At 40.6% G+C, this 22,687-nt stretch overlaps 1 protein-coding gene across 5 annotated transcripts in view; it reads left to right on the top strand.

Moving 5' to 3' along the window:
• Positions 1-22,687, top strand: part of FAM126B (family with sequence similarity 126 member B) — an 86,712-nt gene that overhangs the window by 52,830 nt on the left and 11,195 nt on the right. For 4 of the 5 annotated variants that reach the window (XM_023218653.2, XM_023218683.2, XM_023218660.2 and 1 more), the window contains 5 exons: positions 187-267; positions 2,834-2,949; positions 15,139-15,234; positions 19,686-19,802; positions 20,321-20,408. In XM_023218653.2, the coding sequence (XP_023074421.1) occupies positions 187-267; positions 2,834-2,949; positions 15,139-15,234; positions 19,686-19,802; positions 20,321-20,408 (498 nt within the window). The remainder of the gene's footprint in view (positions 1-186; positions 268-2,833; positions 2,950-15,138; positions 15,235-19,685; positions 19,803-20,320; positions 20,409-22,687) is intronic. The other variant, XM_023218668.1, reaches the window with a different exon arrangement.

Raw genomic sequence — 22,687 nt, 5'->3', positions numbered from 1 at the left:
TAACTCTACTACCAAAGTGTGCAAATTTGCTAATAAGTTAGAAAATATAAACTAGGGTGGTAATATTTTTATCCATTACTGTTTCTGAAATCTTCCTACTGCCAATCGTATAGTCTGTAAATTAAGAAAGTAATTATTATTTCTTATAAATCTGTGATTATTTCATTATCTATTTTTTTAATATAGGAAATTGCTGATAAAGATGGGAACAATAAAGTTCTGTCTTTCACTATCCCCTCCTTATCCAAGCCTTCAATATACCATGAAGTAAGTAACATTGGAAAGGTGGAATTATTTTAAATTATATTGAATAACAAATCAAAAAATCAGTTTCTTACCAGAGATAAATATTCCTAAAATATCTTTACTGATTTACTTCTTAAAAGTGGATGTGCTGGGTGCAGTGGCTCACACCTGTAATCCCAGCACTTTGGGAGGCCGAGGCGGGAGGGTCACGAGGTCAGGAGATTGAGACCATCCTGGCTAACACGGTGAAACCCCGTCTCTACTAAAAACACAAAAAATTAGCTGGGTATGGTGGCGGGGGCTTGTAGTCCCAGCTACTCGGGAGGCTGAGGGGGGAGAATGGCATGAACCCGGGAGACGGAGCTTGCAGTGAGCCAAGATTGCGCCACTGCACTCTAGCCTGGGTTACAGAGCGAGACTCCTTCTCAAAAAAAAAAAAAAAAAAGTGGATGTTTGTTATTAGAAGACTGAACTGTGACAAGAATGGCAGAAAAGAATGAAAAATTTTTTTTCTTCTATATATTTTTTTTTTTGAAGACAAACTCTTGCACTGTCCTTCAGGCTGAAGTGCAGTGGTGCAGTCTTGGCTCACTGCAACCTCTGCCTCTTGGGTTCAAGCAATTCTCCTGCCTCGGCCTCCCCAGGAGTAGAGATTGTAGACGCGCACCACCATGCCCATTAATTTTTTTATTTTTAGTAGAGATGGGATTTCACCGTGTTGGCCAGGCTTATCTCGAACACCTGACCTTGTGATCCGCCCAACTCGGCCTCCCAAAGTGCTGGGATTATAGGTGTCAGCCACCGCATCCGGCTCTAAGTATCATTTTTTACTTTCATTAGTCTTTTATGAATTTTTAAAAAATTCATTAATTTTTTAATATTTATGTTTTTAATTTTTAAAATCATAAGCCTTTAAAATATTCTTTAATTTTTAAAGTCTTCTATACTACTTAGAAATCACCTTAGATTGATTTGTTTTTGTTATTCTTTATTATTCTGGGAAAATAACTACTTAAAAGAATGTTGACACTCTGTTATATTTCAGTTTAAAGGGATCTAATTGCTGCATTCTAGGTGTTCAGTACGTTATACTTTTTAGCTTATATTTATTTGGTTGAAGAATTTGAGAACACTGATAATCATGTAGGTAAATGATGCCTGTTGAGCTGAACTTTTTCTGCTTTCTGTCTTTAAGTAAAATCCAATAAGAAACTGTTATGAATCGAACTTCTGATCTGCAGTGGCCTTTATTGTTGCTACACTAAGTTGTGAGGATAACATTTAGAGAAACTTTACTAGTAGTCTAAAAATTATATTCTGTTTTCCTGTCAACACACAATATCCTGACCATCTCATAGCTCTTTGCACTATTAATTTGCTTAATTAATTCCCTGGGACTTTGTTTTGTGTTTAAAATAGAATGTCTCCCATTTAGCCAGGAATCATTTTAGCACAATGTATTTCTGAGTAATAGATTTTAATTAAGTTCTGTATATCATGTTATGAAGTAAAATGGAGAGTAGTAAAGTATTAATGAATGGATGGTTCTTCTTTTTTTTTTTTTTTTTTTTGAGACAGAGTCTCGCTCTGTCACCCCGGATGGAGTGCAGTGGCACGATCTCGGCTCACCGCCACCTCTGCCTCCTGGGTTCAAGCTATTCTCCTGCCTCAGCCTCCCGAGTAGCTGGGACTATAGATGCGTGCCACAAGCCCGGCTAATTTTTTTGTATTTTTAGTAGAGATTGGGTTTCACCATGTTAGCCTTGATGGTCTTGATCTCCTGACCTCTTGATCCGCCCGCCTTGGCCTCCCAGAGTGCTGGGATTACAGGCGTGAGCCACCATGCCCAGCCTGGATCGTTCTTCTAACTTAGAAACACGAACTCAATGATGTTAGTATTAAAGAGACATCTGGGCTGAGTATGGTGGCTCATACTTATAATCCCAGCACTTTGGGAGGCTGAGGTGGGTGGATCACTTGAGGTCAGAAGTTTGAGACCAGTCTGGCCAACAACATGGCGAAACCCTGTCTCTACTGAAAGTACAAAAATTAGCTGGACGTGGTAGTGGGTACCTGTAATCCCAGCTACTTGGGTGTCTGAGGCACAGGAATTGCTCGAACCCAAAAGGCGGAGGTTTCAGTGAGCCACGATCGTGTTACTACACTCCAACCTGGGCAACAGAGTGACACTGTGTTTCAAAAGAAAAGAGAGATATTTGATTGTAGTATTTAATATTGTTTGTATAATTATAAGCAACTGTGCTCTGTTCTGGAATATAGACATCAAAATGTATGTATTTTTAACCTTTAGTTTTTTCAGCAACTTTTCTTATTCCTTTAAATATAGATTTAGTACATAACCTTTTAAAAATATTTTTAGTTTTATATTTTACAGACAATTTCCAAAAGAAGCTATAGAATTTATATAATTGAGAATTGAAAGATTCTGAATGTTTTCTGTGAAGAATGAGAAGAATAAATGATTTAAAACTGCCTTTTGTGGAAAAGAAAATTAAATATTATTACATGATACAGATTTTTACTTCATGGTAGAGACATTGTCTCATAGTGTACCTTATTTTTGTAGCCTTCAACAATTGGATCCATGGCTTTGACAGAAGGGGCATTGTGTCAGCATGATCTCATCAGAGTTGTTTATAGTGATCTTCATCCTCAGAGGGAAACATTCACTGCACAGAACCGGTAATGGTCAAAACTGTATATCGTACCAACTTGTATGTATGTATGCATGAATATATGAATGAATGAATGAATGACAGAGTTTCACTCTGTCACCCAGGCAGGATTGTAGTGGCACAAACATGGCTAACTGCAGCATGGACCTCCCAGGCTTAAGTGATCTTCCCATCTCAGCTTTCCAAGTAGCTAGGACTATGGGTATGCACCACCAAGCCTGGCCAATTATTATTTTTTTTATTTTTTGTAGAGAAATGTCTGCTATGTTGCCCAGGCCGGTCGCGAACTCCTAGCCTCAAGCACTTCTCCTGCCTCAGCCTCACAAAGTGCTGAGATTATAGGCATGAGCCACTGCACCTGGCCCATTTATTTATATATTTAGAGACAGAGTCTAGTTATGTTGCTCAGGCTGGTCTTGATCTCCTGGCCTCAACATGATCCTCCCACCTTAGATTCATGAGTAGCTGGGATTACAGGCATGCACCACTGCACTCAGTTAACAATTGTTAACTTATGCTTAGTAGTTAACTATAATTACTTCAGTTCTAGTTTGGTATGAGAAGAGTCCAAAAGGTAAATACATCATAGTCATGAAATACCCATTTTCTAATGTTTGGTATTATGTTATGGTCATCTTGTATAAAGCAGTTTAAAAAGTGAACGTGCAGTCAGTCAAATCAGGATTCATATTCTAGTACTGCAATTTAGAAATTTTTCCCTCAGTTTATCTACTCTGTACACCTTGCTTTCTTGGTTGTAGAATGGGATTCGTTCCTGAAGTTAGACAGAGTTTGAGGGACAGGTTCCAAAATTGCCCTCACTTCTGACTAAATTGAAAGTTTTGGGAGTTCCCAAAACCAAACTCTTGTTTGATAATTTGCTAGAAGGACTCACAGAATTCACTGAAAGCCATTATACTCACAGTTGTGGTTTATTACAAGGAAAGAATACAGATTAAAATCAGCCAAAAGAGACACATATAGTAGAATATGAAGTGTTTAAAACACAAAGCATCTGTTGTCCTTTCCCCTGAAGTCAGGATACATTACAACCTCCTGGCATCAGTGTATCACAGTAAACACAAAGTACTGGTAATGGGGTAGGCTCATTTAAGCTCTGGTTTCCAGAGTTTTTTTATTGAGGCATCATTATGTAGGCGTGATTGATTAGGTTGATTGCCCACTGTTGATCTCAGCCTCCATGTGGACTGAGGCAGTGTGACCCAGAGCTACCACCTTAAATCGACATGGTAGTTCTTTCTGGCATGGCCAACTCCTACCTAAGAAAGTCAGATGTGGTCAGTCCAGCCCTAAGTTCTGGTGTTACCAGTCCCTGCCCTAAACAAAGACTCTTGATCAGATATGACACAGATTAACCTCTTAGGAGCAAATGCCAGACCTCTCTTTGGGGAAGGCCAGTTTATAGATGGCCCATGAATTATTATGGTTCAACTTAAGGTTTTTCAACTTTACAATGGTATGAAAGCAATATGCATTGAGTAGAAACTGTACTTCAAGTACCTATGCAACCCTTCCCATTTTTACTTTCAGTACAGTGGTTGGTAAATTACATGAGATACTCAATTTTATGATAAATATAAAATAGGCTTTGTGTTAGATGATTTTTGCCCAACTGTAATGTAAGTGTGCTAATGTAAGTGTTCTGAGCACATTTAAGGTAGGCTGGACTATGCTATGATGTTCAGCAGGGTAGATGTATTACATGCATTTTTTACTTATGATATTCTCGATTTACAATGGGTTTATTGGTATGCAATTCCATCATAGGTCAAGAAACACCTATATTTATTATACAGGCTGTCTCCTGGTCTTTGGCCAAGGCTCAAAAATGATCATGTTTATCTGGGCATCTGCATTTAGTATAGCATTTATATGACAGATACTATCATTATGAACATGCCTAACATTTGGAGGAACCAGTGTAGGTTACAGATAGATTTAAATGAGTAACTAATTCATCCTTTAATGTTTGCATATATTTTCATATTTTTGCACAAATATGATTACCTCACCTCTCTTCTTGACCTACCTCACGGTAAACTTGTGCAGAACTATTCGTCATAGAAATTAGCTATTGATTAGCTAAATCTACTTCCTCCTCAGGCAAGTCATGTTCCATTAGTATTCATTCAAAGGAGGCTTCAATTCTATTTCCAATACGTATGACCAGTATTATAACCTTACCAACAATGCCAGTATTATACCATGTCACAGGATGGCAGTAAACGAAACCGGAAAAATAAGAGCCAAAGATACTGGCACATTCACAGAGTACCAGTCAGTCATTAACAGTTATCCCAGTTCATCATCATATATGACCAGAATATCTCCCAGAGAGAAGTCACCCAAGTTTACAGACTTCTGTTCAACCTTATTAAGTTCTAAAAGCAGGAGTGGTCTCCCAAACTTATGACTTTTACTCTTTCAGGCAGCTAGTATAATTGAGCTAATAGTATCATCTCTTGCTCTGAGCCTCTTCCAGGGTGCTGATGTATTTCCCACATTGCACAACTCATTTATTCATTTTAAAAAATCTCGGCTGGGCACAGTGGCTCATGCCTGTAATCCCAGCACTTTGGGAGGCCGAGGTGGGTGGATCTCCTGAGGTCAGGAGTTCAAAACCAGCCTGGCCAACAGGGTGAAACCCCATCTCTACTAAAAATATAAAAAAAAAAAAAACCCAAAACATTAACCAGGTGTGGTGGTGGGCGCCTGTAATCCCAGCTACTCGAGAGCCTGAGGCAGGGAGAATCGCCTGAACCTAGGAGGTAGAGGTTGCAGTGAGCTGAGATCATGCCATTGCACTCCAACCTGGGTGACAGAGTGGGACTCCATCTCAAAAAAAAAAAATAGTCGAGCGCGGTGGCTCACGCCTGTAATCCCAGCACTTTGGGAGGCTGAGGCAGGTGGATCACGAGGTCAGGAGTTTGAGACCAGCCTGGCCAACATGGTGAAACCCTGTCTCTACTGAAATTACAAAAGTTAGCCGGGCATGGTGGCGCGTGCCTGTAATCCCAGCTACTCAGGCGGCTGAGGCAGGAGAATCGCTCGAACCTGGGAGGCAGAGGTTGCAGTGAGCCGAGATCACGCCATTGCACTCCAGCCTTGGCGACTGAGTGAAACTCTGTCTCAGAAAAAATAAAAAATAAATAAATAAAAATAATAAAAAATAAAAAATCTCAGCTACTATTTATCTCTCTCTTCATTTATACTCAAACTTTTCTCCCTTGGAGAGAGGTTAGGTTTGGCCACCGTGTTGGTCTCTATTTCTGGCAGCAAAACTGACTAGCAAGTGCCTCCCCATCAATTCACTCCCAAGGATGTAGGGTAGATTTATATAAAGAACTAATATGCTATCACAACTAGGTGATAAATATACATTCTCTGTCAATCCTAATTTTGCCAGATGGAATGAAGGTACAGCCTAGCCCATCAGGCCTTTAGGAATTCTGACATAAAGATTTGAAGGTATAGTTCCAGTTTTTTTTGCTTAGGAATCATCTCTGCTCCTTGCACCCACAGTTACAGCACTGGTACTGCAACCACTGCTTTAGGTGAGGAAAAAAAAATGTTGAGGTGATGTGGAAAAGAAGGGAAAAAAGTATAGCAACATCACCACCTTCTGTCACTATGAGAAGAACAGAATACTGATGATGACTATCCCAGCATCATCTCTCCACTGCCTCCTCCCAAATCCCCCAGAAAAACAGAGGAATCTCTCCAGTGATAATTGGCCCTCCCTTGGCCCCACTCAGGTTAAGTACACAGTCATGAAGGCCCATAAGCCAGCCCTTCATGCCTGTATCTCACCCCCGCCTTTTAGACCAAAAATACCTCATTTGATTGTTCCAATTATTTTCTTTTTCAATTGCTTTCATTCCACGCAATTGCTTGTTCCATTACCCTGAGGATGTCTCTTTGCCCATTGTTGGACTTTTGGTGTTTAAAGTGTGTTTCTTGCTCCAAAAATGTAACTAAGCAGTCCATATGGGTACAGTATCTTCTGGTCCTCTTACAGTACTCTGAGCATTTGATCCACAGTCTGATAAGCAAAACCTGATGCAGAGTGTTTGTTCCTGTCAGGACCCATTTGTGGCCGCCAGAGACTGCTGGCATCTGTTCAGCTTGCCAGCTATGTGCAGGGCCTTCCCCCAGAGGAATGTGCCCCATAGCCATCTGCAGTCTTTGTCTGTGTTATTGGCATTTTATGCCTCAGAAGGTACAAAAAGAGTATGTCTAATTTCAACCCATCTCTGCATTGCTGCAGTACCACCATGTCCACTCATTTCATGGACCCAAGTGATCACTCCAGGTGACGACACAGGGATATTTGCCCATAGGTGCCAGTCACCTGATTCTAGAAGGAGGTTCTCCTGATGTGCATTGACATATCCTACTTATGCACTCTTCAAATTCCCATAGTGATTTCCATATGTCTGTCTTTTCCCATACAGACACCCCTTTAATAGGCCAGTTTTATATTATGTTTCTGCCTGATCACATGGCCAGACCACTGGCCACCACTCATGAGCTGATAAAAACCCAAACAGGTCAGGCATGGTGGCTCATGCCTATAATCCCAGCACTTTGGGAGGCTGAGGCGGGTGGATCACCTGAGGTGAGGAGTTTGAGACCAGCCTGACCAACATGGTGAAACCCTGTCTCACTAAAAATACAAAAAATTAGCTGGGCATGATGGTGGGCATTTGTAATCCTAGCTACTTGGGAGGCTGAGGCAGGAGAATCACTTGAACCCAGGAGGCAGAGGTTGCAGTGAACTGAGATCGCACCACTGTACTGCAGCCTGGGCAACAAGAGCGAAACTCCATCTCAAAAACAACAACAACAACAAACCAAACATAGCAGCAAACTGCATGCAATTCAGCCAACCTGCCAAGCTGGTAAGTTTTTACTTTTTTTTTTTTTTTTTTGAGACGGAGTCTTGCTCTGTCACCCAGGCTGGGGTGCAGTGGTGTGATCTCTGCTCACTGCAACCTCCGCCTCCCAAGTTCAAGTGATTCTCCTGCCTCAGCCTCCTGAGTAGCTGGGATTACAGGCACACGCCAGCATGCCCAGCTAATTTTTGTATTTTTAGTAGAGATGGGGTTTTACCATTTTGGTCAGGCTGGTCTCGAACCCCTGACCTTGTGATTCACCTGCCTTGGCCTCCCAAAGTGCTCGGATTACAGGCGTACATGCCCAGCCTTTTTTTTTTTTTTGAGACGGAGTCTTGCTCTGTCACCCAGGCTGGAGTGCAGTGGCGGGATCTCAGCTCACTGCAACCTTCACCTCCCTAGTTCAAGCGATTTTCCTGCCTCAGCTTCCCCGCCTAGCTTTTTAAAGAATAAATCTTGGGCTGGACACAGTGGCTCATGCCTATAATCCTAGTGCATGGATTGAGGTCGGAGGATCACTTGAGGCCAGGACTTCAAGAACAGACTGGACAGTATAGCAAGACCTAATCTCTTAAAAAAAAAAAAAAAACAGTATGGTGGTACATGCCTATGGTCCTAGGTACTCTGGAGGCTGAGGTTGAAGGATCAAGCCCAGGAGTTTGAGGCTGCAGTAAGCTATGATTGCACCACTGCACTCCAACCTGGGCAACAAAGCGAGACCCCATCTCCTAAAAAAAAAAATTGTATTTCTTTCTCTAGCAGCACATAGATATCTTATTCTTTTTAATGATGAGTTATTATTCCATTTTATTTATGTACCATCAATTTTTAGCCAATCTCTTATTGAGTAAATTTAGATTGTTTTCAGTTTTTTGCTATTATAAATAATATTGCTGGGAACACATTTTTTGTACATATATTTGTGTGAGAGCACAAGAAGTATCTGTAGGATAAATTCCTAGCAGTGAAATTGTTAAACTAAAGAATATCTGTGGCCAGGCACAGTGGCTCATGCTTGTAATCCCAGCACTTTGGGTGGATCATGAAGTCAGGTGTTTGAGACCAGCCTGGCCAACATGGTGGAACCCGTCTCTACTAAAAATACAAAAATTAGCTGGGCGTGGTGGCAGGTGCCTGTAATCTCAGCTACTCGGGAGACTGAGGCAGGAGAATCGCTTGAACCCGGGAGGCGGAGGTTGCAGTGAGCCGAGATCACGCCACTGCACTCCAGCCTGGGTGACAGAGCAAGACTCCATCTCTTAAAAAAAAAAAAAAAAAAGAATGTCTGCTTTTTTTAGTTTGAGTAGATATTGTCAAATTACCCTTTCCAAAACAACTATACCAATTGAATGTCCTACTAGTAGTTTGAGAGTTTTTCTTCCAACTAACTGCCAATACCATTTTCAAAGTTTTTAATCTTGACTAATCTGATAGTTAAAAACTGGTGTCACATTGTTATTCATTATTGTTTTTCTTTTCCTGTGAACTGCGTATTCATGTCCTGTGTCCTTTTTTGTTTTTCGCCAATTAGTGGGAGAGGTTTGTTTCACTGTATTTCCCAGGCTGGTCTCAAATTCCTGGGCTCAAGCAGTCCTTCCATCTCGATCTCCCAAAGTGCTGGGATTATAGATGTGAGGCACTGTGCCCATCCCCATTTTTCTTATTGAGCTGTGTATTTTTTTTTTTTTCTTAGTGACTTGCAATAGTTCTTTGAATATTGAGGAATTGACACTGGTTTTTCATGTTGCACGTTTTCAGTTAATTATTGACTTTACATTTATTTTTTAAATTGAGATATAATTCACATACCATAAAATTTACCCCTTTAGGGAGCCAGGCGCGGTGGCTCATGCCTGTAATCCCAGCGCTTTGGGAAGCTGAGGCAGGTGGATTACTGGAGGCCAGGAGTTTGAGGCCAGCTTAGCCAACATGGTGAGACCTTGTCTCTACTAAAAATACAAAAATTAGCCAGGTGTGGTGGCGCATGCCTGTAATCCCAGCTACTGGGTAGCTGAGGCAAGAGAATCACTTGAATCCAGGAGGCGAAGGTTGCAGTGAGCCGAGATTGCACCTCTGCACTTCAACCTGGGTGACAGAGTGAGACTCTGTCTCAAAAAAAAAAAGGGCCAGGCATGGTGGCTCACGCCTGTAATCCCAGCACTTTGGGAGGCCAAGGTGGGTGGATCACAAGGTCAATAGATTGAGACCATCCTGACCAACATGGTGAAACCCCATGTCTACTAAAAAGACAAAAAAATTAGCTGGGCGTGGTGTTGGGCGCATGTAGTCCCAGCAACTCAGGAGGCTGAGGCAGGAGAATCACTTGAACCTGGGAGGTGGAGGTTGCAGTGAGCTGAGATTGTGCCACTGCACTCCAGCCTGGCGACAGAGCGAGACTCTGTCTGAAAAAAATAAAAATTAAAAATAAAATTTACCCCTTTAAAGCATACAATTGAGTGGTTTTTATTACTAGACATTTTACATGAGTGGATCCATACAATATGTTGCCTTTTGTGTATGGCTTCTTTCACTTAGCATGTTTACAAGGTTTGTTTCTGTGGTAGCATGTATCAGTACTTTCTTTTTATAATTAAATAATATTTCATTGTGTAGATATACCACATTTCATTTATCCATTCATCAGTGGGTGGACATTTGAGTTATTTCTATTTTTTCTTTTTTGGCTATTATGAATAACTCTGCTCTCTTTAGTCTATTTGGGCTGCTATAACAAAATACCTTAGACTGGGTAATATATAAACAATAGGAATGTATTGCTCACAGTTCTGCAGATTGGAAAGTACAAGCTTAAAGTGCCAGCAGACTCAGTGTCTAGTAAGGGCTCATAGTCTCTGCCTCATAGATGGTGCCTTCTAGCTAATCAAATTCAGGAGAGCAGAGCTGTCATGACCTAATAATTTCCCAAAGGCCTCATCTCTTTTTTCTTTTTTTGAGACAGTCTAGCTCTATCACTCAGGCTGGAGTGCCGTGTCACGATCTCGGTTCACTGCACCCTCTGCCTCCTGGGTTCAAGTGATTCTCCTGCCTCAGCCACTTGAATAGTTGGTATTACAGGTGCACAACACCATGCCTGGCTAATTTTTTTTTTTTTTTTAAGAGATGGTTTCACTATGATGGCCAGGCTGGTCTTGAACTCCTGATCTCAGGTGATCCACGTGCCTCGGCCTCCCAAAGTACTGGGATTACAGGCGTGAGCCACCTCGCCCAGCTGCAAAGGCCCCACTTGTTAATACCACCATATTGAAGATTAAGTTTCAACATGAATTTAGACCACAACAGCTGTTTTGAACATGGATTCACAAATTTTTGTGTGAATGTACATGTTCAGTTCTTTTTAGTATATACTTAGGAATAGAATTGCTAGGTCATACAGTAATTCAACACTTAACTTCTTAAGGAACTGTCATGCTCCTTTCCAGAGTGGATGTACCATGTTATGTTTCTACAACAGTGTATGAGGATACCAGTTTCTCTACATTCTCACACTTATTTTCCATCTTTTTGATTGTAGTCATCTTAATGGGTATAAAGAGTGATATGGCATTCTGGTATCTATTTGTTTTTGCTGTATGTTTTAGTTTTTTATATAGCCAACTTTATCAGGAATACACATACATTTTTTCCCCCAAAAGCCAAATATGCTTTAGCTCTGCATATTTTTCTTTCTTTCTTTTTTTTTTTCTTTTTTTGTTAAGACAGGGTCTTGCTTTGTTGCCCAGGCTGGTGTGTAGTGGCGTGATCGTGGCTTACTGCAGCCTCCTGCCTAGAACCCCTGAGCTCAGGTGCTCCTCCTGAGCTCAAGTGCTTCTCCTGCCTCAGCCTCCTGAGTAACTAGGACTACCACCATGTCCTGCTAATTAAAAAAAAGAAAAAAAATTGGTAGCAACGGGGTCTCAATATGTTGCCCAGGCTGCTCTTAAACACGTGAGCTCAAGCAATCCTCCCCGCCTCAGCCTCCCAAAGTGCTGGGATTTCAGGAATGACCTACTGGACCCAGCCTTCTATTTCCTTTTTTTTTTTTTTTTTTTGAGACAGAGTCTTGCTCTGTTGCCCAGGCTGGAGTGCAGTGGCATGATCTCAGCTCACCACAACCTCCGCCTCCCGGGTTCAAGTGATTCTTCTGCCTCGGCTTCCTGAGTAACTGAGACTACAGGCGCGTACCACCATGCCCACCTAATTTTTGTATTTTTAGTAGAGATGGGGTTTCACTATGTTGGCCAGGCTGGTCGCGAACTCCTGACCTTATGATCCACCCACCTCGGCCTCCCAGTGTGTTGGGATTACAGATGTGAGCCACTGCGCCCAGCCCTTCTGTTTCTTTATAGTGTCTTTTTCATCTTAGTAAGTTCCTTAAATGTCTGGCAATCTTTTTTCCCTAGTGTTTAATAATAGGGGAATAGGCTGGTGCGGTGGCTTTCGCCTTTAATCCCAGCACTTTGGGAGGCTGAGGCGGGCAGATCACCTGAGGTCAGGAGTTCGAGACCAGCCTGGCCAAAATGGTGAAACCCCATCTCTACTAAAAATACAAAAAAAATTGGTTGAGTGTGGTGGCGGGCACCTGTAATCCCAGCTACTTGGGAGGCTGAGGCAAGAGAATGGCTTGAACACGGGAGGCAGAGGTTGCAGTGAGCTGAGATCGTGCCATTATACTTCAGCCTGGGTGAGAAGACTAAGACTCTGTCTCAAAAAAAAAAAAAGTTGGGGGGGAGGAATAAAAAATGAGAAGCTCTGACCATGTTAGTATATGGCTGATTTGAGCTAGTATTGGTACAAAAGTTATTGTGGTTTTGCCATTTAAAAAAATTAATTTTTGCATCAACCTAGTAACTGACTATAAATATAAACTTCACCATAGGATCCCACTAGGCCATTCATTTGGAAAATTTCCCAAATCCGTATCTTTAAGTCTTTCCTCTTAGAGTGGTCAAATTACCTAGAAACAACTCTGCTGATATCTTAACTAGAGATCTTGTTGCTAGTATTTTGGTGGCCAAGTGGCAATATCTAGTCAGTTATATTTCACTTCACTTAATCTTCCTATTTTCAGTTTGGCATCCACCCCCATCACCGTTGGGGCTCCCAGGTAGAAATTAGTTTTTATCCTTTCAGAGAATAAATCTCCATTGTTTTACCTAGATGTATGGAGAAAGTGAAGGGATCTGAAAGTATGGCTGCTTCCAGATCAGACTTTCAACTTGATTTTTAACTTTTCATTTTGAAATAACTTCAGACTTACAAAAAACATTGTTAAAATAGTACAAAGTGCTTCTATAAACCCTTCGCCATTCATCTGTGGGAAGCTTTTTAGAGCTACAACTTCCGTGGTTTCTACCCAAGATTTTAAGTAGGTCAACTGGGTTAAGGCATAGAAATGTATGTTTTTAAAAAGGTCTTTAAATAACTAATGTGCATCCAGATTTAGGAGCCACTTTCTTAGACATTATAAATGTTAGGAAAGCATTTATTCATTCAACAAGTATTTATTGAACAATAATGTATTAGACACTGTGCTGGACACTAACGATAGAGATGAATAAATCAGGGTCTCTACTCTAAAGTTGCTTATTACTAAATGGGAGAAAGAGACATAAAGGAATAAAATTACAATTCAGTGGGATAAATGCTATATTAGAGCTACACAGGTAAGGGACTGGTTTACTTTAGCAGAGAGAAATAAGAAGGGCTTTATGACTAAGGTAAAAATTTGATCTAGGACTTGAAATCTTACCAGGAATCACCCAAGTAAAAAAGTATATTCTATTAAGAAGGAGCAGCAAGCATTAAAGCAAGGAATTCTGATTGGTTACAGCATATTGTTGGAATGGTAAGAAGATTGACACAGTGTGGTATATGTGGTTGGTAATGGAGGGAAGTAAGGCTGGAGAGGAAGGATGAAGGTGGATTTTAAAGTACCTTGTAATAAGGACTTTGATTTTAAAGGACCTTGTGATAAGTTTGGATTTTATTATGAAGTCAGTAGGAGGATGGTAGACTTATTTATAGGGGAGTCATCTGTTCAAGCATGATTAATTGATTGATTTTTTGAGATGGAGTCTCACTCTGTTGCGCAGGCTGGAGTGCAGTGGTGTGATCTCGGCTCACTGTAAGCTCTGCCTCCTGGGTTCAAGCAATTCTCCTGCCTCAGCCTCCTGAGTAGCTGAAAAACAGGCTTGTGCCACCATGCCTGCCTAATTTTTGTATTTTTAGTAGGCACAGGGTTTCACCGTGTTAGCCAGGATGGTCTCGATCTCCTGACTTTGTGATCCACCCACCTCGGCCTCCCAAAGTGCTGGGATTACAGGCGTGAGCCACCGTGCCTGGCCTGATTTATTTTTTTTTTTTTTTTTAATTTATTTATTTATTTTTTATTATACTTTAAGTTCTAGGGTACATGTGCATAACGTGCAGGTTACATATGTATACATGTGCCATGTTGGTGTGCTGCACCCATCAACTCGTCAGCACCCATCAATTCATCATTTATATCAGGTATAACTCCCCAATGCAATCCCTCCCCCCTCCCCCCTCCCCATGATAGGCCCCAGTGTGTGATGTTCCCCTTCCCGAGTCCAAGTGAGCTCATTGTTCAGTTCCCACCTATGAGTGAGAACATGCGGTGTTTGGTTTTCTCTTCTTGTGATAATTTGCTAAGAATGATGGTTTCCAGCTGCATCCATGTCTCTACAAAGGACGCAAACTCATCCTTTTTTATGGCTGCATAGTATTCCATGGTGTATATGTGCCACATTTTCTTAATCCAGTCTGTCACTGATGGACATTTGGGTTGATTCCAAGTCTTTGCTATTGTGAATAGTGCCGCAATAAACATACGTGTGCATGTGTCTTTGTAGTAGCATAATTTATAATCCTTTGGGTATATACCCAGTAGTGGGCAATCATTAAAAAATCAGGAAACAACAGGTGTTGGAGGGGATGTGGAGAAATAGGAACACTTTTACACTGTTGGTGGGATTGTAAACTAGTTCAACCATTATGGAAAACAGTATGGCGATTCCTCAAGGACCTAGAACTAGATGTACCATATGATTTATTTTTTAAAAACAGAAATATAGATGACAAGATGACAGCAAGGGATATGACTTGTAATAAGGATAATATAAACAGGGAAACCTTTGAGAAAGATGCTATGTTGATCTGATTAAGAAATCATAAAGGTCAATATTAAGGCATTGTCATAACCAGTTGCTAGTCGAAGTAATTATTTGTAATCCTTTTAACCTTGCATTTGTTGTTTTTAGGTTTGAAGTCCTGAGTTTCCTCATGCTGTGTTATAATTCTGCTATTGTATATATGCCTGCCTCATCTTACCAATCTCTTTGTCGGATGGGTTCCAGGTGAGAAGAGTGATTATTACTAATCTTCATATTTATTTGACAGATACTTATTGAACACATTCTCTAAGCCAGGCACTGTTCTAACTTCTGGTAATACAGCAGTAAACAAAACTCAGGGAGCTTACATTCCTGTAGGAGTCCTTATCCTCATGAGGCTGTTTTTTTTGGCTGTTTTTTTTACGAGATAGGATTTCTCTCTGTCACCCAGGCTAGAGTACAGTGGCTCAATCATAGCTCACTGTGCCCTCGGCCTCCTTGGCTCAAGGGATCCTCCCGCGTGGGACTCCCAAGTAGCTGGGACCACAGGTGTACACCACGACACTCAGCTAATTTTTGTAGAGACAGGGTCTTGCTATGTTGCCCGGGTTTGTTTTGAAGTTCTGGCCTCAAGCATTCTTGCCACATCAGCCTCCCAAAGTGCTGCAAGTACAGGTGTGAGCCACCATGCCTGGCTTTGTGCATTCTTGAAAATGTTTTCAGTGTTAAAGAAATATTTTCTAGCTGAACACAGAGTTGTACCAAGACATCCAAATCTAGGGTTGTTTAGTGACATATCTTATTCCCTGGTTGCCAGTTTTGGTAAATCACTTTGAGATCTTTGAAAAGAATAGTGCTATATATATGGGAAAGTCTTAAGGAATGCGAACCTCTTCCCATACATTTCATAAATAACTGTCTCTGTGTTGGAGAAAGTGATTAGCAATAGTACCAATGATGTGTGCGTCTCATTTGTATGTTGGGGGTGGATATTCTGTATCTCATGGATTATAATCTTCACTAAATCAGAATTTCTAATAATTTGGACAGACCTAGGCTGAAATCTTGTTCTGTCAGCCAGGCTGGAGTGCAGTGGTGCCATATCAGCTCATTCAATCTTCGCCTCTCAGGTTTAAGTGATCTTCTCACTTCAGTCTCCTGAGTAGCTGGGTCTACAGGTGCCCACCACTGTGCTGGGCTTTTTTTTTTTTTTAAACAGAGACCGGGTTTCACCGTGTTGCATAGGCAGGTCACAAACTGCTAGGATTAAGTGATCTGCCTGCCCTGGCCTCCCAACGTGCTAGGATTACAGGTGTGAGACACTGCACCTGGCCTTGAATTTCTACTATGGAAAAAATGTAGGCCAGGTGCAGTGGCTCATGCCTGTAATCCCAACATGTTGGGAGGCCAAGGCGGGCAGATCACCTGAGGTCAGGAGTTTGAGACCAGCCTGGCCAACATGGTGAAACCCTGTCTCTACTAAAAATACAAAAATTAGCTGGGCGTGGTAGCGCATGCGTATAATCCCAGCTCCTTGGGAGGCTGAGGCATGTGGATCGCTTGAACCTGGGAGGCAGGGTTGCAGTGATCCGAGATCGCGCCACTATACTACAGCCTGGGTGACAGAGTGAGACCTTGTCTCAAAAAAAAAAAAAAAAGAAAAAAAACTTAAGTGATATAAATTAGTTTGGAGACCATGGATGTTTAGAGTCACAGAAGTTCAGTTATAGAAGGAATTCTGAATTCAGCCTTTCAAAATGATTTTTACTTGAGGATATCAATCCCCCAAAAAGGTTAAATGTTGTGTTAGTTTTCTATTACTGCGTAATAAATTGCCACAAATTGAGCAGGTTAAAACATCACACATTTATTATTTCACAACTTTTGTGGGTCAGGAATCCAGATGACTTAGCTGGGGTACTCTGCTTAGCGTCTTACAAGGCTGCAGTTAAGATGTTAGCTGGAGTTGCAGCCTCATCTGAGGCTCAAAAGTTTTGTTGGCAGAATTGAGTTCCTGGGCTGTAGGACTGAGGGCTTCGTTTTTTTGTGGCTGTGTGCTGGAGGCCATCCTTTGCTCCTTGCCACATTGGCCTTCCAACACAGGCAGCCTACAACATGGCAGCTTACTTCTTCAACATAGGAGTAAGACTCCAGCAAGACCTGTTACCTTATGTAACGTACTCATGTACACATAATCATGGAATCCCATCACCTTTGCCTTATTCTATTGGTTAGAAGCAAGCTGTAGATCCTACCCTTGCTGAAGGGGAAGGGCATAACACAGTGTGAATATCAGAAAGATCATAGGGATCATGGCTCCCCAAGAGTCTGTCCACCACAAGTGCTTTGCTCAAGGTCACATGCTATTGTGTTACTGGGAAGAGATCCTGCTTAAACAAAACTTATTAATTTTTCCCATCTAAATTAGCTGTTACTTTGATTTTACAGATTACTTAAAAATATTTGTTTCTCTTAACTGTAATAACATGATTAATGTCTAACAAAATTCTTGTCTCTAATTTAGATGTTGCTTAAGCACTTACTGCCTATCTGCAGATAAATTTATTTATAATTCATTACTTTGGGTTCATTAAAAGAAAACTACCTGCTCTCTCATTGACAACATTATTGTGGCCTTCAATAGAATTTTTTTCTTTTTTCTTTTTTCTTTTTTTTTGAGATAGAGTCTTCCTCTGTCACCCAGGCTAAAGTGCAGTGGCACAATCATTATACATAGCTCACTGCAGCCTCGAACTCGTAGGCTCAAGCAGTCCTTCCATCTCAGTGTCTTTAGTAGCTATGACTATAGGGATGTGCCACCATATTTGGCTAATTTTTAAATTTGTTATAGAGATGGGGTCTCACTGTGTTGTCCAAGCTGGTCTTGAACTCCTGGCCTCAAGTGATCTTCCTACCTTGGTCTCCCAAAGTACTGGAAGGGCATGAGTCACCACACTCAGCCTAATAGAATTTCTTAATAACAAAAATGATGGCGGAGTTTAGTGGTCCTCAAACTTTTGTTCTTTTGTTCATATATCCTCTACAGAATTTTGAAAAACTATGTACTCCTTGTATGTTGTTGACATTAAAAATTTTTCATCCTATCTTAAGTAGGTAAAAATTATATAATTTCTAGGCCAGGCGCGGTGGCTCATGTCTGTAATTCCAGCACTTCAGGAGGCTGAGGTGGGCAGATCACCTGAGGTCAGGAGTTTGAGACCAGCCTGGCCAACATAATGAAACCCTGTCTCTACTAAAAATACAAAAATTAGCCGGGAGTGGTGGCACATGTCTGTAGTCCCAGCTACTCGGGAGGCTGAGGCAGGTGAATCGCTTGAACCTGGGAGGCAGAGGTTGCAGTGAGCCGAGATCAGGCCACTGTACTCCAGCCTGGGCGGCAGAGCGAGACTCCATCTCAAAAAAAAAAAAAAGAAAAAAAGGAAATGATGTAATTTCTATTATGTAAGTATCAACATAATTAAAAAAAAAACTATTGGGTCACTGTTTTAAATGTATGTAATATAAATACCATAATGATGTGATACCATCATCCATTTGAGGAATAAATGAAGAAACTTTTCTTTAATGGTCTAATATTACATTTATTCCTTTTTCTCCTTGAAATTGACAGAGAAATTTCCATTCCCCTTTCGCGACATAGTTTTATCTTAATATAATGCTATTTTTATTTTATTTTATTTTTTATTTTTATTTTTTTGAGACGGTGTCTTACTTTGTTGCCCAGGCTGGAGTGAAGTGGCGCGATCTTGGCTCACTGCAAGCTCCACCTCCCAGGTTCACGCCATTCTCCTGCCTCAGCCTCCTGAGTAGCTGGGACTACAGGCGCCCGCCACCATGCCCGGCTAATTTTTTTTTAATATTTTTAGTAGAGACGGAGTTTCACTGTATTAGCCAGGATGGTCTCGATCTCCTGACCTCATGATCTACCTGGCTCGGCCTCCCAAAGTGCAGGGATTACAGGCATGAGCCACCGTGCCTGGCCGTATAATGCTGTTTTTAAATAGCAGGTCTTTTATTGTATATCTCTGCTACAAAAAATTTATAAACAGAATTTTTAAAAAATTTCCCAAGACCATAAGGCACTAAACACTAAAAAATGTCTTCTGGACTTACTATTACAATTATTTTACTAAATCGATCGATTAAATAATGTAGTATATTACAACTGTTGATCATTATCAAGCATAACTTTTTTGGAAGCATCACTTAATGAGATGGAATGGATGTTAGGGAGTTGTTTATAGTTCTTTGTTTAAAAATGGCCTCACAGACAACAGTATTTTGAAATGTCCTTTTGTTTTGAGATTTCTATACTTCCCATTAATTCACCCTGATACAATTTGGGTTGAGTGAAAGTTAGACATTTGTGTGTGTATGTGTGTGAAGAGAAAGAAGGATGATTGTGAAAGAGAGGGTTAGCTATTTTAGAAAAGTTGCTTTTATGGGCAGTCCACTAGAATGAGTGCTTTATGAGAGCACAGATTTCATTTTTATTTTTTATCTTTCACCTGTTCACAACTGTATGCCTAGGCCCAGAACAATGACTGGTATATAACAGGCACTCAATAAATACTTGAGGAATGAATAAATTGAATAAATGAACTTAGGAAAACAAAAACTATTTTATTTAAGGAATCTGGAAATCACATGTTTTAAATAGTGTATTTTCCTAGGGTTTGTGTGAGTGGGTTTCCACGGCAACATGAAAAACATTGGAAAGAACTCTATGGTCGAATAGTATTGGATCCTGAATTTATGGTGCAGCTTCTCACAGGGGTGTATTATGCCATGTAAGTAGGTGGAATATAAAATTGTATGAATTCTTCCTAATGTTTAGAAACTTTGAAAATTTCTCTTTCTTCCTTATCAGACACAGTACTGAATCTTTTGTTCCATGATGGGCTTATCTTCTTTTTCTAATATGGTTTCCTTTTAGTACTTTTAAAATAGCCAAAATATAACATAACTAGTCATTAAAATTGGAGTCTAGAAATTGTCAGATTTTCTGTATGAAAAACTATCTGTACATAGTTCATAACCCAGGTTTTCATGAATGCATTAAACAGATTACTCTAAATATCAGCATGTAATAAAAACCAATTTCTGTGAAGAAACATTTGTAAACATAGTATTTAAAATCTGTTTTGTTTTTATAACCAAAAGTGGGATAGTTCACAAATGAAATGACATAACACTTGGTATGAAAGTTTTGCTTCACAACCAAAATAGCAGGACTTGGAACAATTTATAAAGTTGTGCTGAAGATTAGATATTTGCTCAGGAGAGTAAATTTTCTTCTTCTTCATAGGTATAATGGACAGTGGGACCTTGGCCAGGAAGTTCTTGATGATATCATTTATAGAGCCCAGCTAGAGCTTTTTTCTCAACCACTATTGGTAAGTTATTATCTTTACTCTTTATTAAATATACTTGTGCCTTAAAAAGGTACTAGTTTAAAAATGTAAGACAATCCAAATAATTAGGGGAAAAATTTTATTCCATGGTAACAGTTGGTTAACTGTTAGAGAAAAAACAAAATAGGTTTAGGTCCTTTCCACCTTTCAGTACCAAAATAAAGTTCAGATAAAGTGAATAATTAAATATTTTGAAATCCTTTAAGAGAGAAGAAAAGGTTCTAAATATTCAGATTTCTAGAGAAGGGATGACTTTCAAAGCATAAATAATAGGACAAGTCACTAAAATAAGTTTGATTCCCACCTTCCAGCCCCCACATAAACACCTGAATTCTAAGCCATTAGGTTTTTGGGTTTTTTTTTGTTTCTTGTTTTATATTTTTTTGTAGAGACAGGGTCTTTCTGTGTGGCCAAGGCTGGCCCCAGCCTCCCAGAGTGCTGGGATTAAAGATGTGTGACACCACACCCAGCCTATTCCATCAGTTTTTTAAAATTTATTTTTTATTTTTATTTTGTTTTTGATATGAAGTCTGTCTCTGCCACCCAGACGGGAGTGCAGTGGCACGATCTTGGCTTACTGCAACCTCTGCCTTATGGGTTCAAGCGATCCTTCCATCTCAGCCTCCCAAGTAGCTGGGATTGTAGGCACCACCATGCCCAGGTGATTTTTTTTTTTTTTTTTTTTTTTTTTTTGAGACAGAGTCTCACTCTGTCACCTATGCTGGAGTGCATTTGCGCGATCTCAGCTCACTGCAACCTCCGCCTCCTGGGTTCAAGCGATTTTCCTATCTCAGCCTCCCGAGTAGCTGGGACTACAGGCGCGTGCAACCACACCTGGCTAATTTTTTATATTTTTAGTAGAGATAGGGTTTCACTGTATTAGCCAGGATGGTCTCAATCTCTTGACCTCGTGATCCACTCACCTTGGCCTCCCAAAGTGAATTTTTGTATTTTTAGTAGAGACAGAGTTTCACTATGTTGGCCAGGCTGGTCTTGAAAAATCCTGATCTCAAGTGATCTGCCTGCCTCGGCCTCCCAGAATGCTGGGATTACAGGCGTGAGCCACCGCGCCTGGCCTCCATCAGGTTTTTTAAAAGCAAAATTAATATATGCAGGGTACAAACTGAGAAACATATTTTCAGCAGTCATGATACGAATAAGCAAATTAATATTTCATTCTATGTAAAAAGATCTTGTACTTTCCCACAAAATAAACAAATCTCCAAATGGTAAGTGATCAATTAAAAAACTAATGTAAGGCTGGGTGCGGTGGCTGACACCTGTAATCGCAGCACTTTGGGAGGCTGAGGCGGGTGGATCACCTGAGGCCACAAGTTCAAGACCAGCCTGGCCAGCGTGGCAAAACCCCGTCTCTACAAAAAAATACAAAATTTAAGGCCAGGCACTGTGGCTCACACCTGTAATCCCAGCACTTTGGGGAGGCCAAGGCGGAGGGATGACGAGGTCAGCAGTTCAAGACCAGACTGTCCAAGATGGTAAAACCCCATCTCTACAAAAAATAAAAAAAATTAGCCAGGCGTGGTGGTGGGCACCTGGTAATCCCAGCTAATCGGGAGGCTGAGGCAGAGAATTGCTTAAACCCGGGAGGTGGAGGTTGCAGTGAGCCAAGATTGTGCCACTGCTCTTCAGCCTGGGCGACAGAGTGAGACCCCATCTGGAAAAAAAAAAAAAAAAATTAGCTGGGTGTGGTGGCGCATGCCTGTAATTCCAGCTGCTTGGGAGGCTGAGGCATGAGAATTGCTTGAACCTGGGAGGCAGAGGTTGCAATGGGCTGAGATCGTGCTGCTGCACTCTAGCCTGGGTGACAGAGCAAGACCTTGTTTCAAAAACAAAACAAAACAACAAATGTAAATATCCAGTAGTGGAGTGAGGAAGGCATTCTTTATGTTATAATGGTAGTATGAAACAACTCTGAATATCCCCTGAAGAAGTAGTTTGGTAATGTGTGTTTATTTCTTTGGCCCTCTATCCCATGTCTAGCAATGTATTCCAGGAAACTAAACTTAAATTTAATACCAAAATTATAAATACCGAAGACAATGTATTATAAGCACAACATTGCAGTTTTATTTCTAATTGCAAAGGAATAAAAACAGTCTAAATGTCCCACAGCAGAAAATGATTTAAGTTACATAATATTTACTTGATGAGATTATATATATGAGGTTTTATATTAAAGGGAAGTGCTAGCTTGTATGAGGTAGAAAAACAGTATACAACTATTTTTTAGATCTAGACAG

Source organism: Piliocolobus tephrosceles, chromosome 11, assembly GCF_002776525.5.
Source record: "Piliocolobus tephrosceles isolate RC106 chromosome 11, ASM277652v3, whole genome shotgun sequence".
Taxonomy (NCBI): Eukaryota; Metazoa; Chordata; class Mammalia; order Primates; family Cercopithecidae; genus Piliocolobus; species Piliocolobus tephrosceles.
The sequence above is the reverse complement of the archived record's forward strand: the minus strand, read 5'-3'. Positions and strand labels throughout refer to the sequence as shown.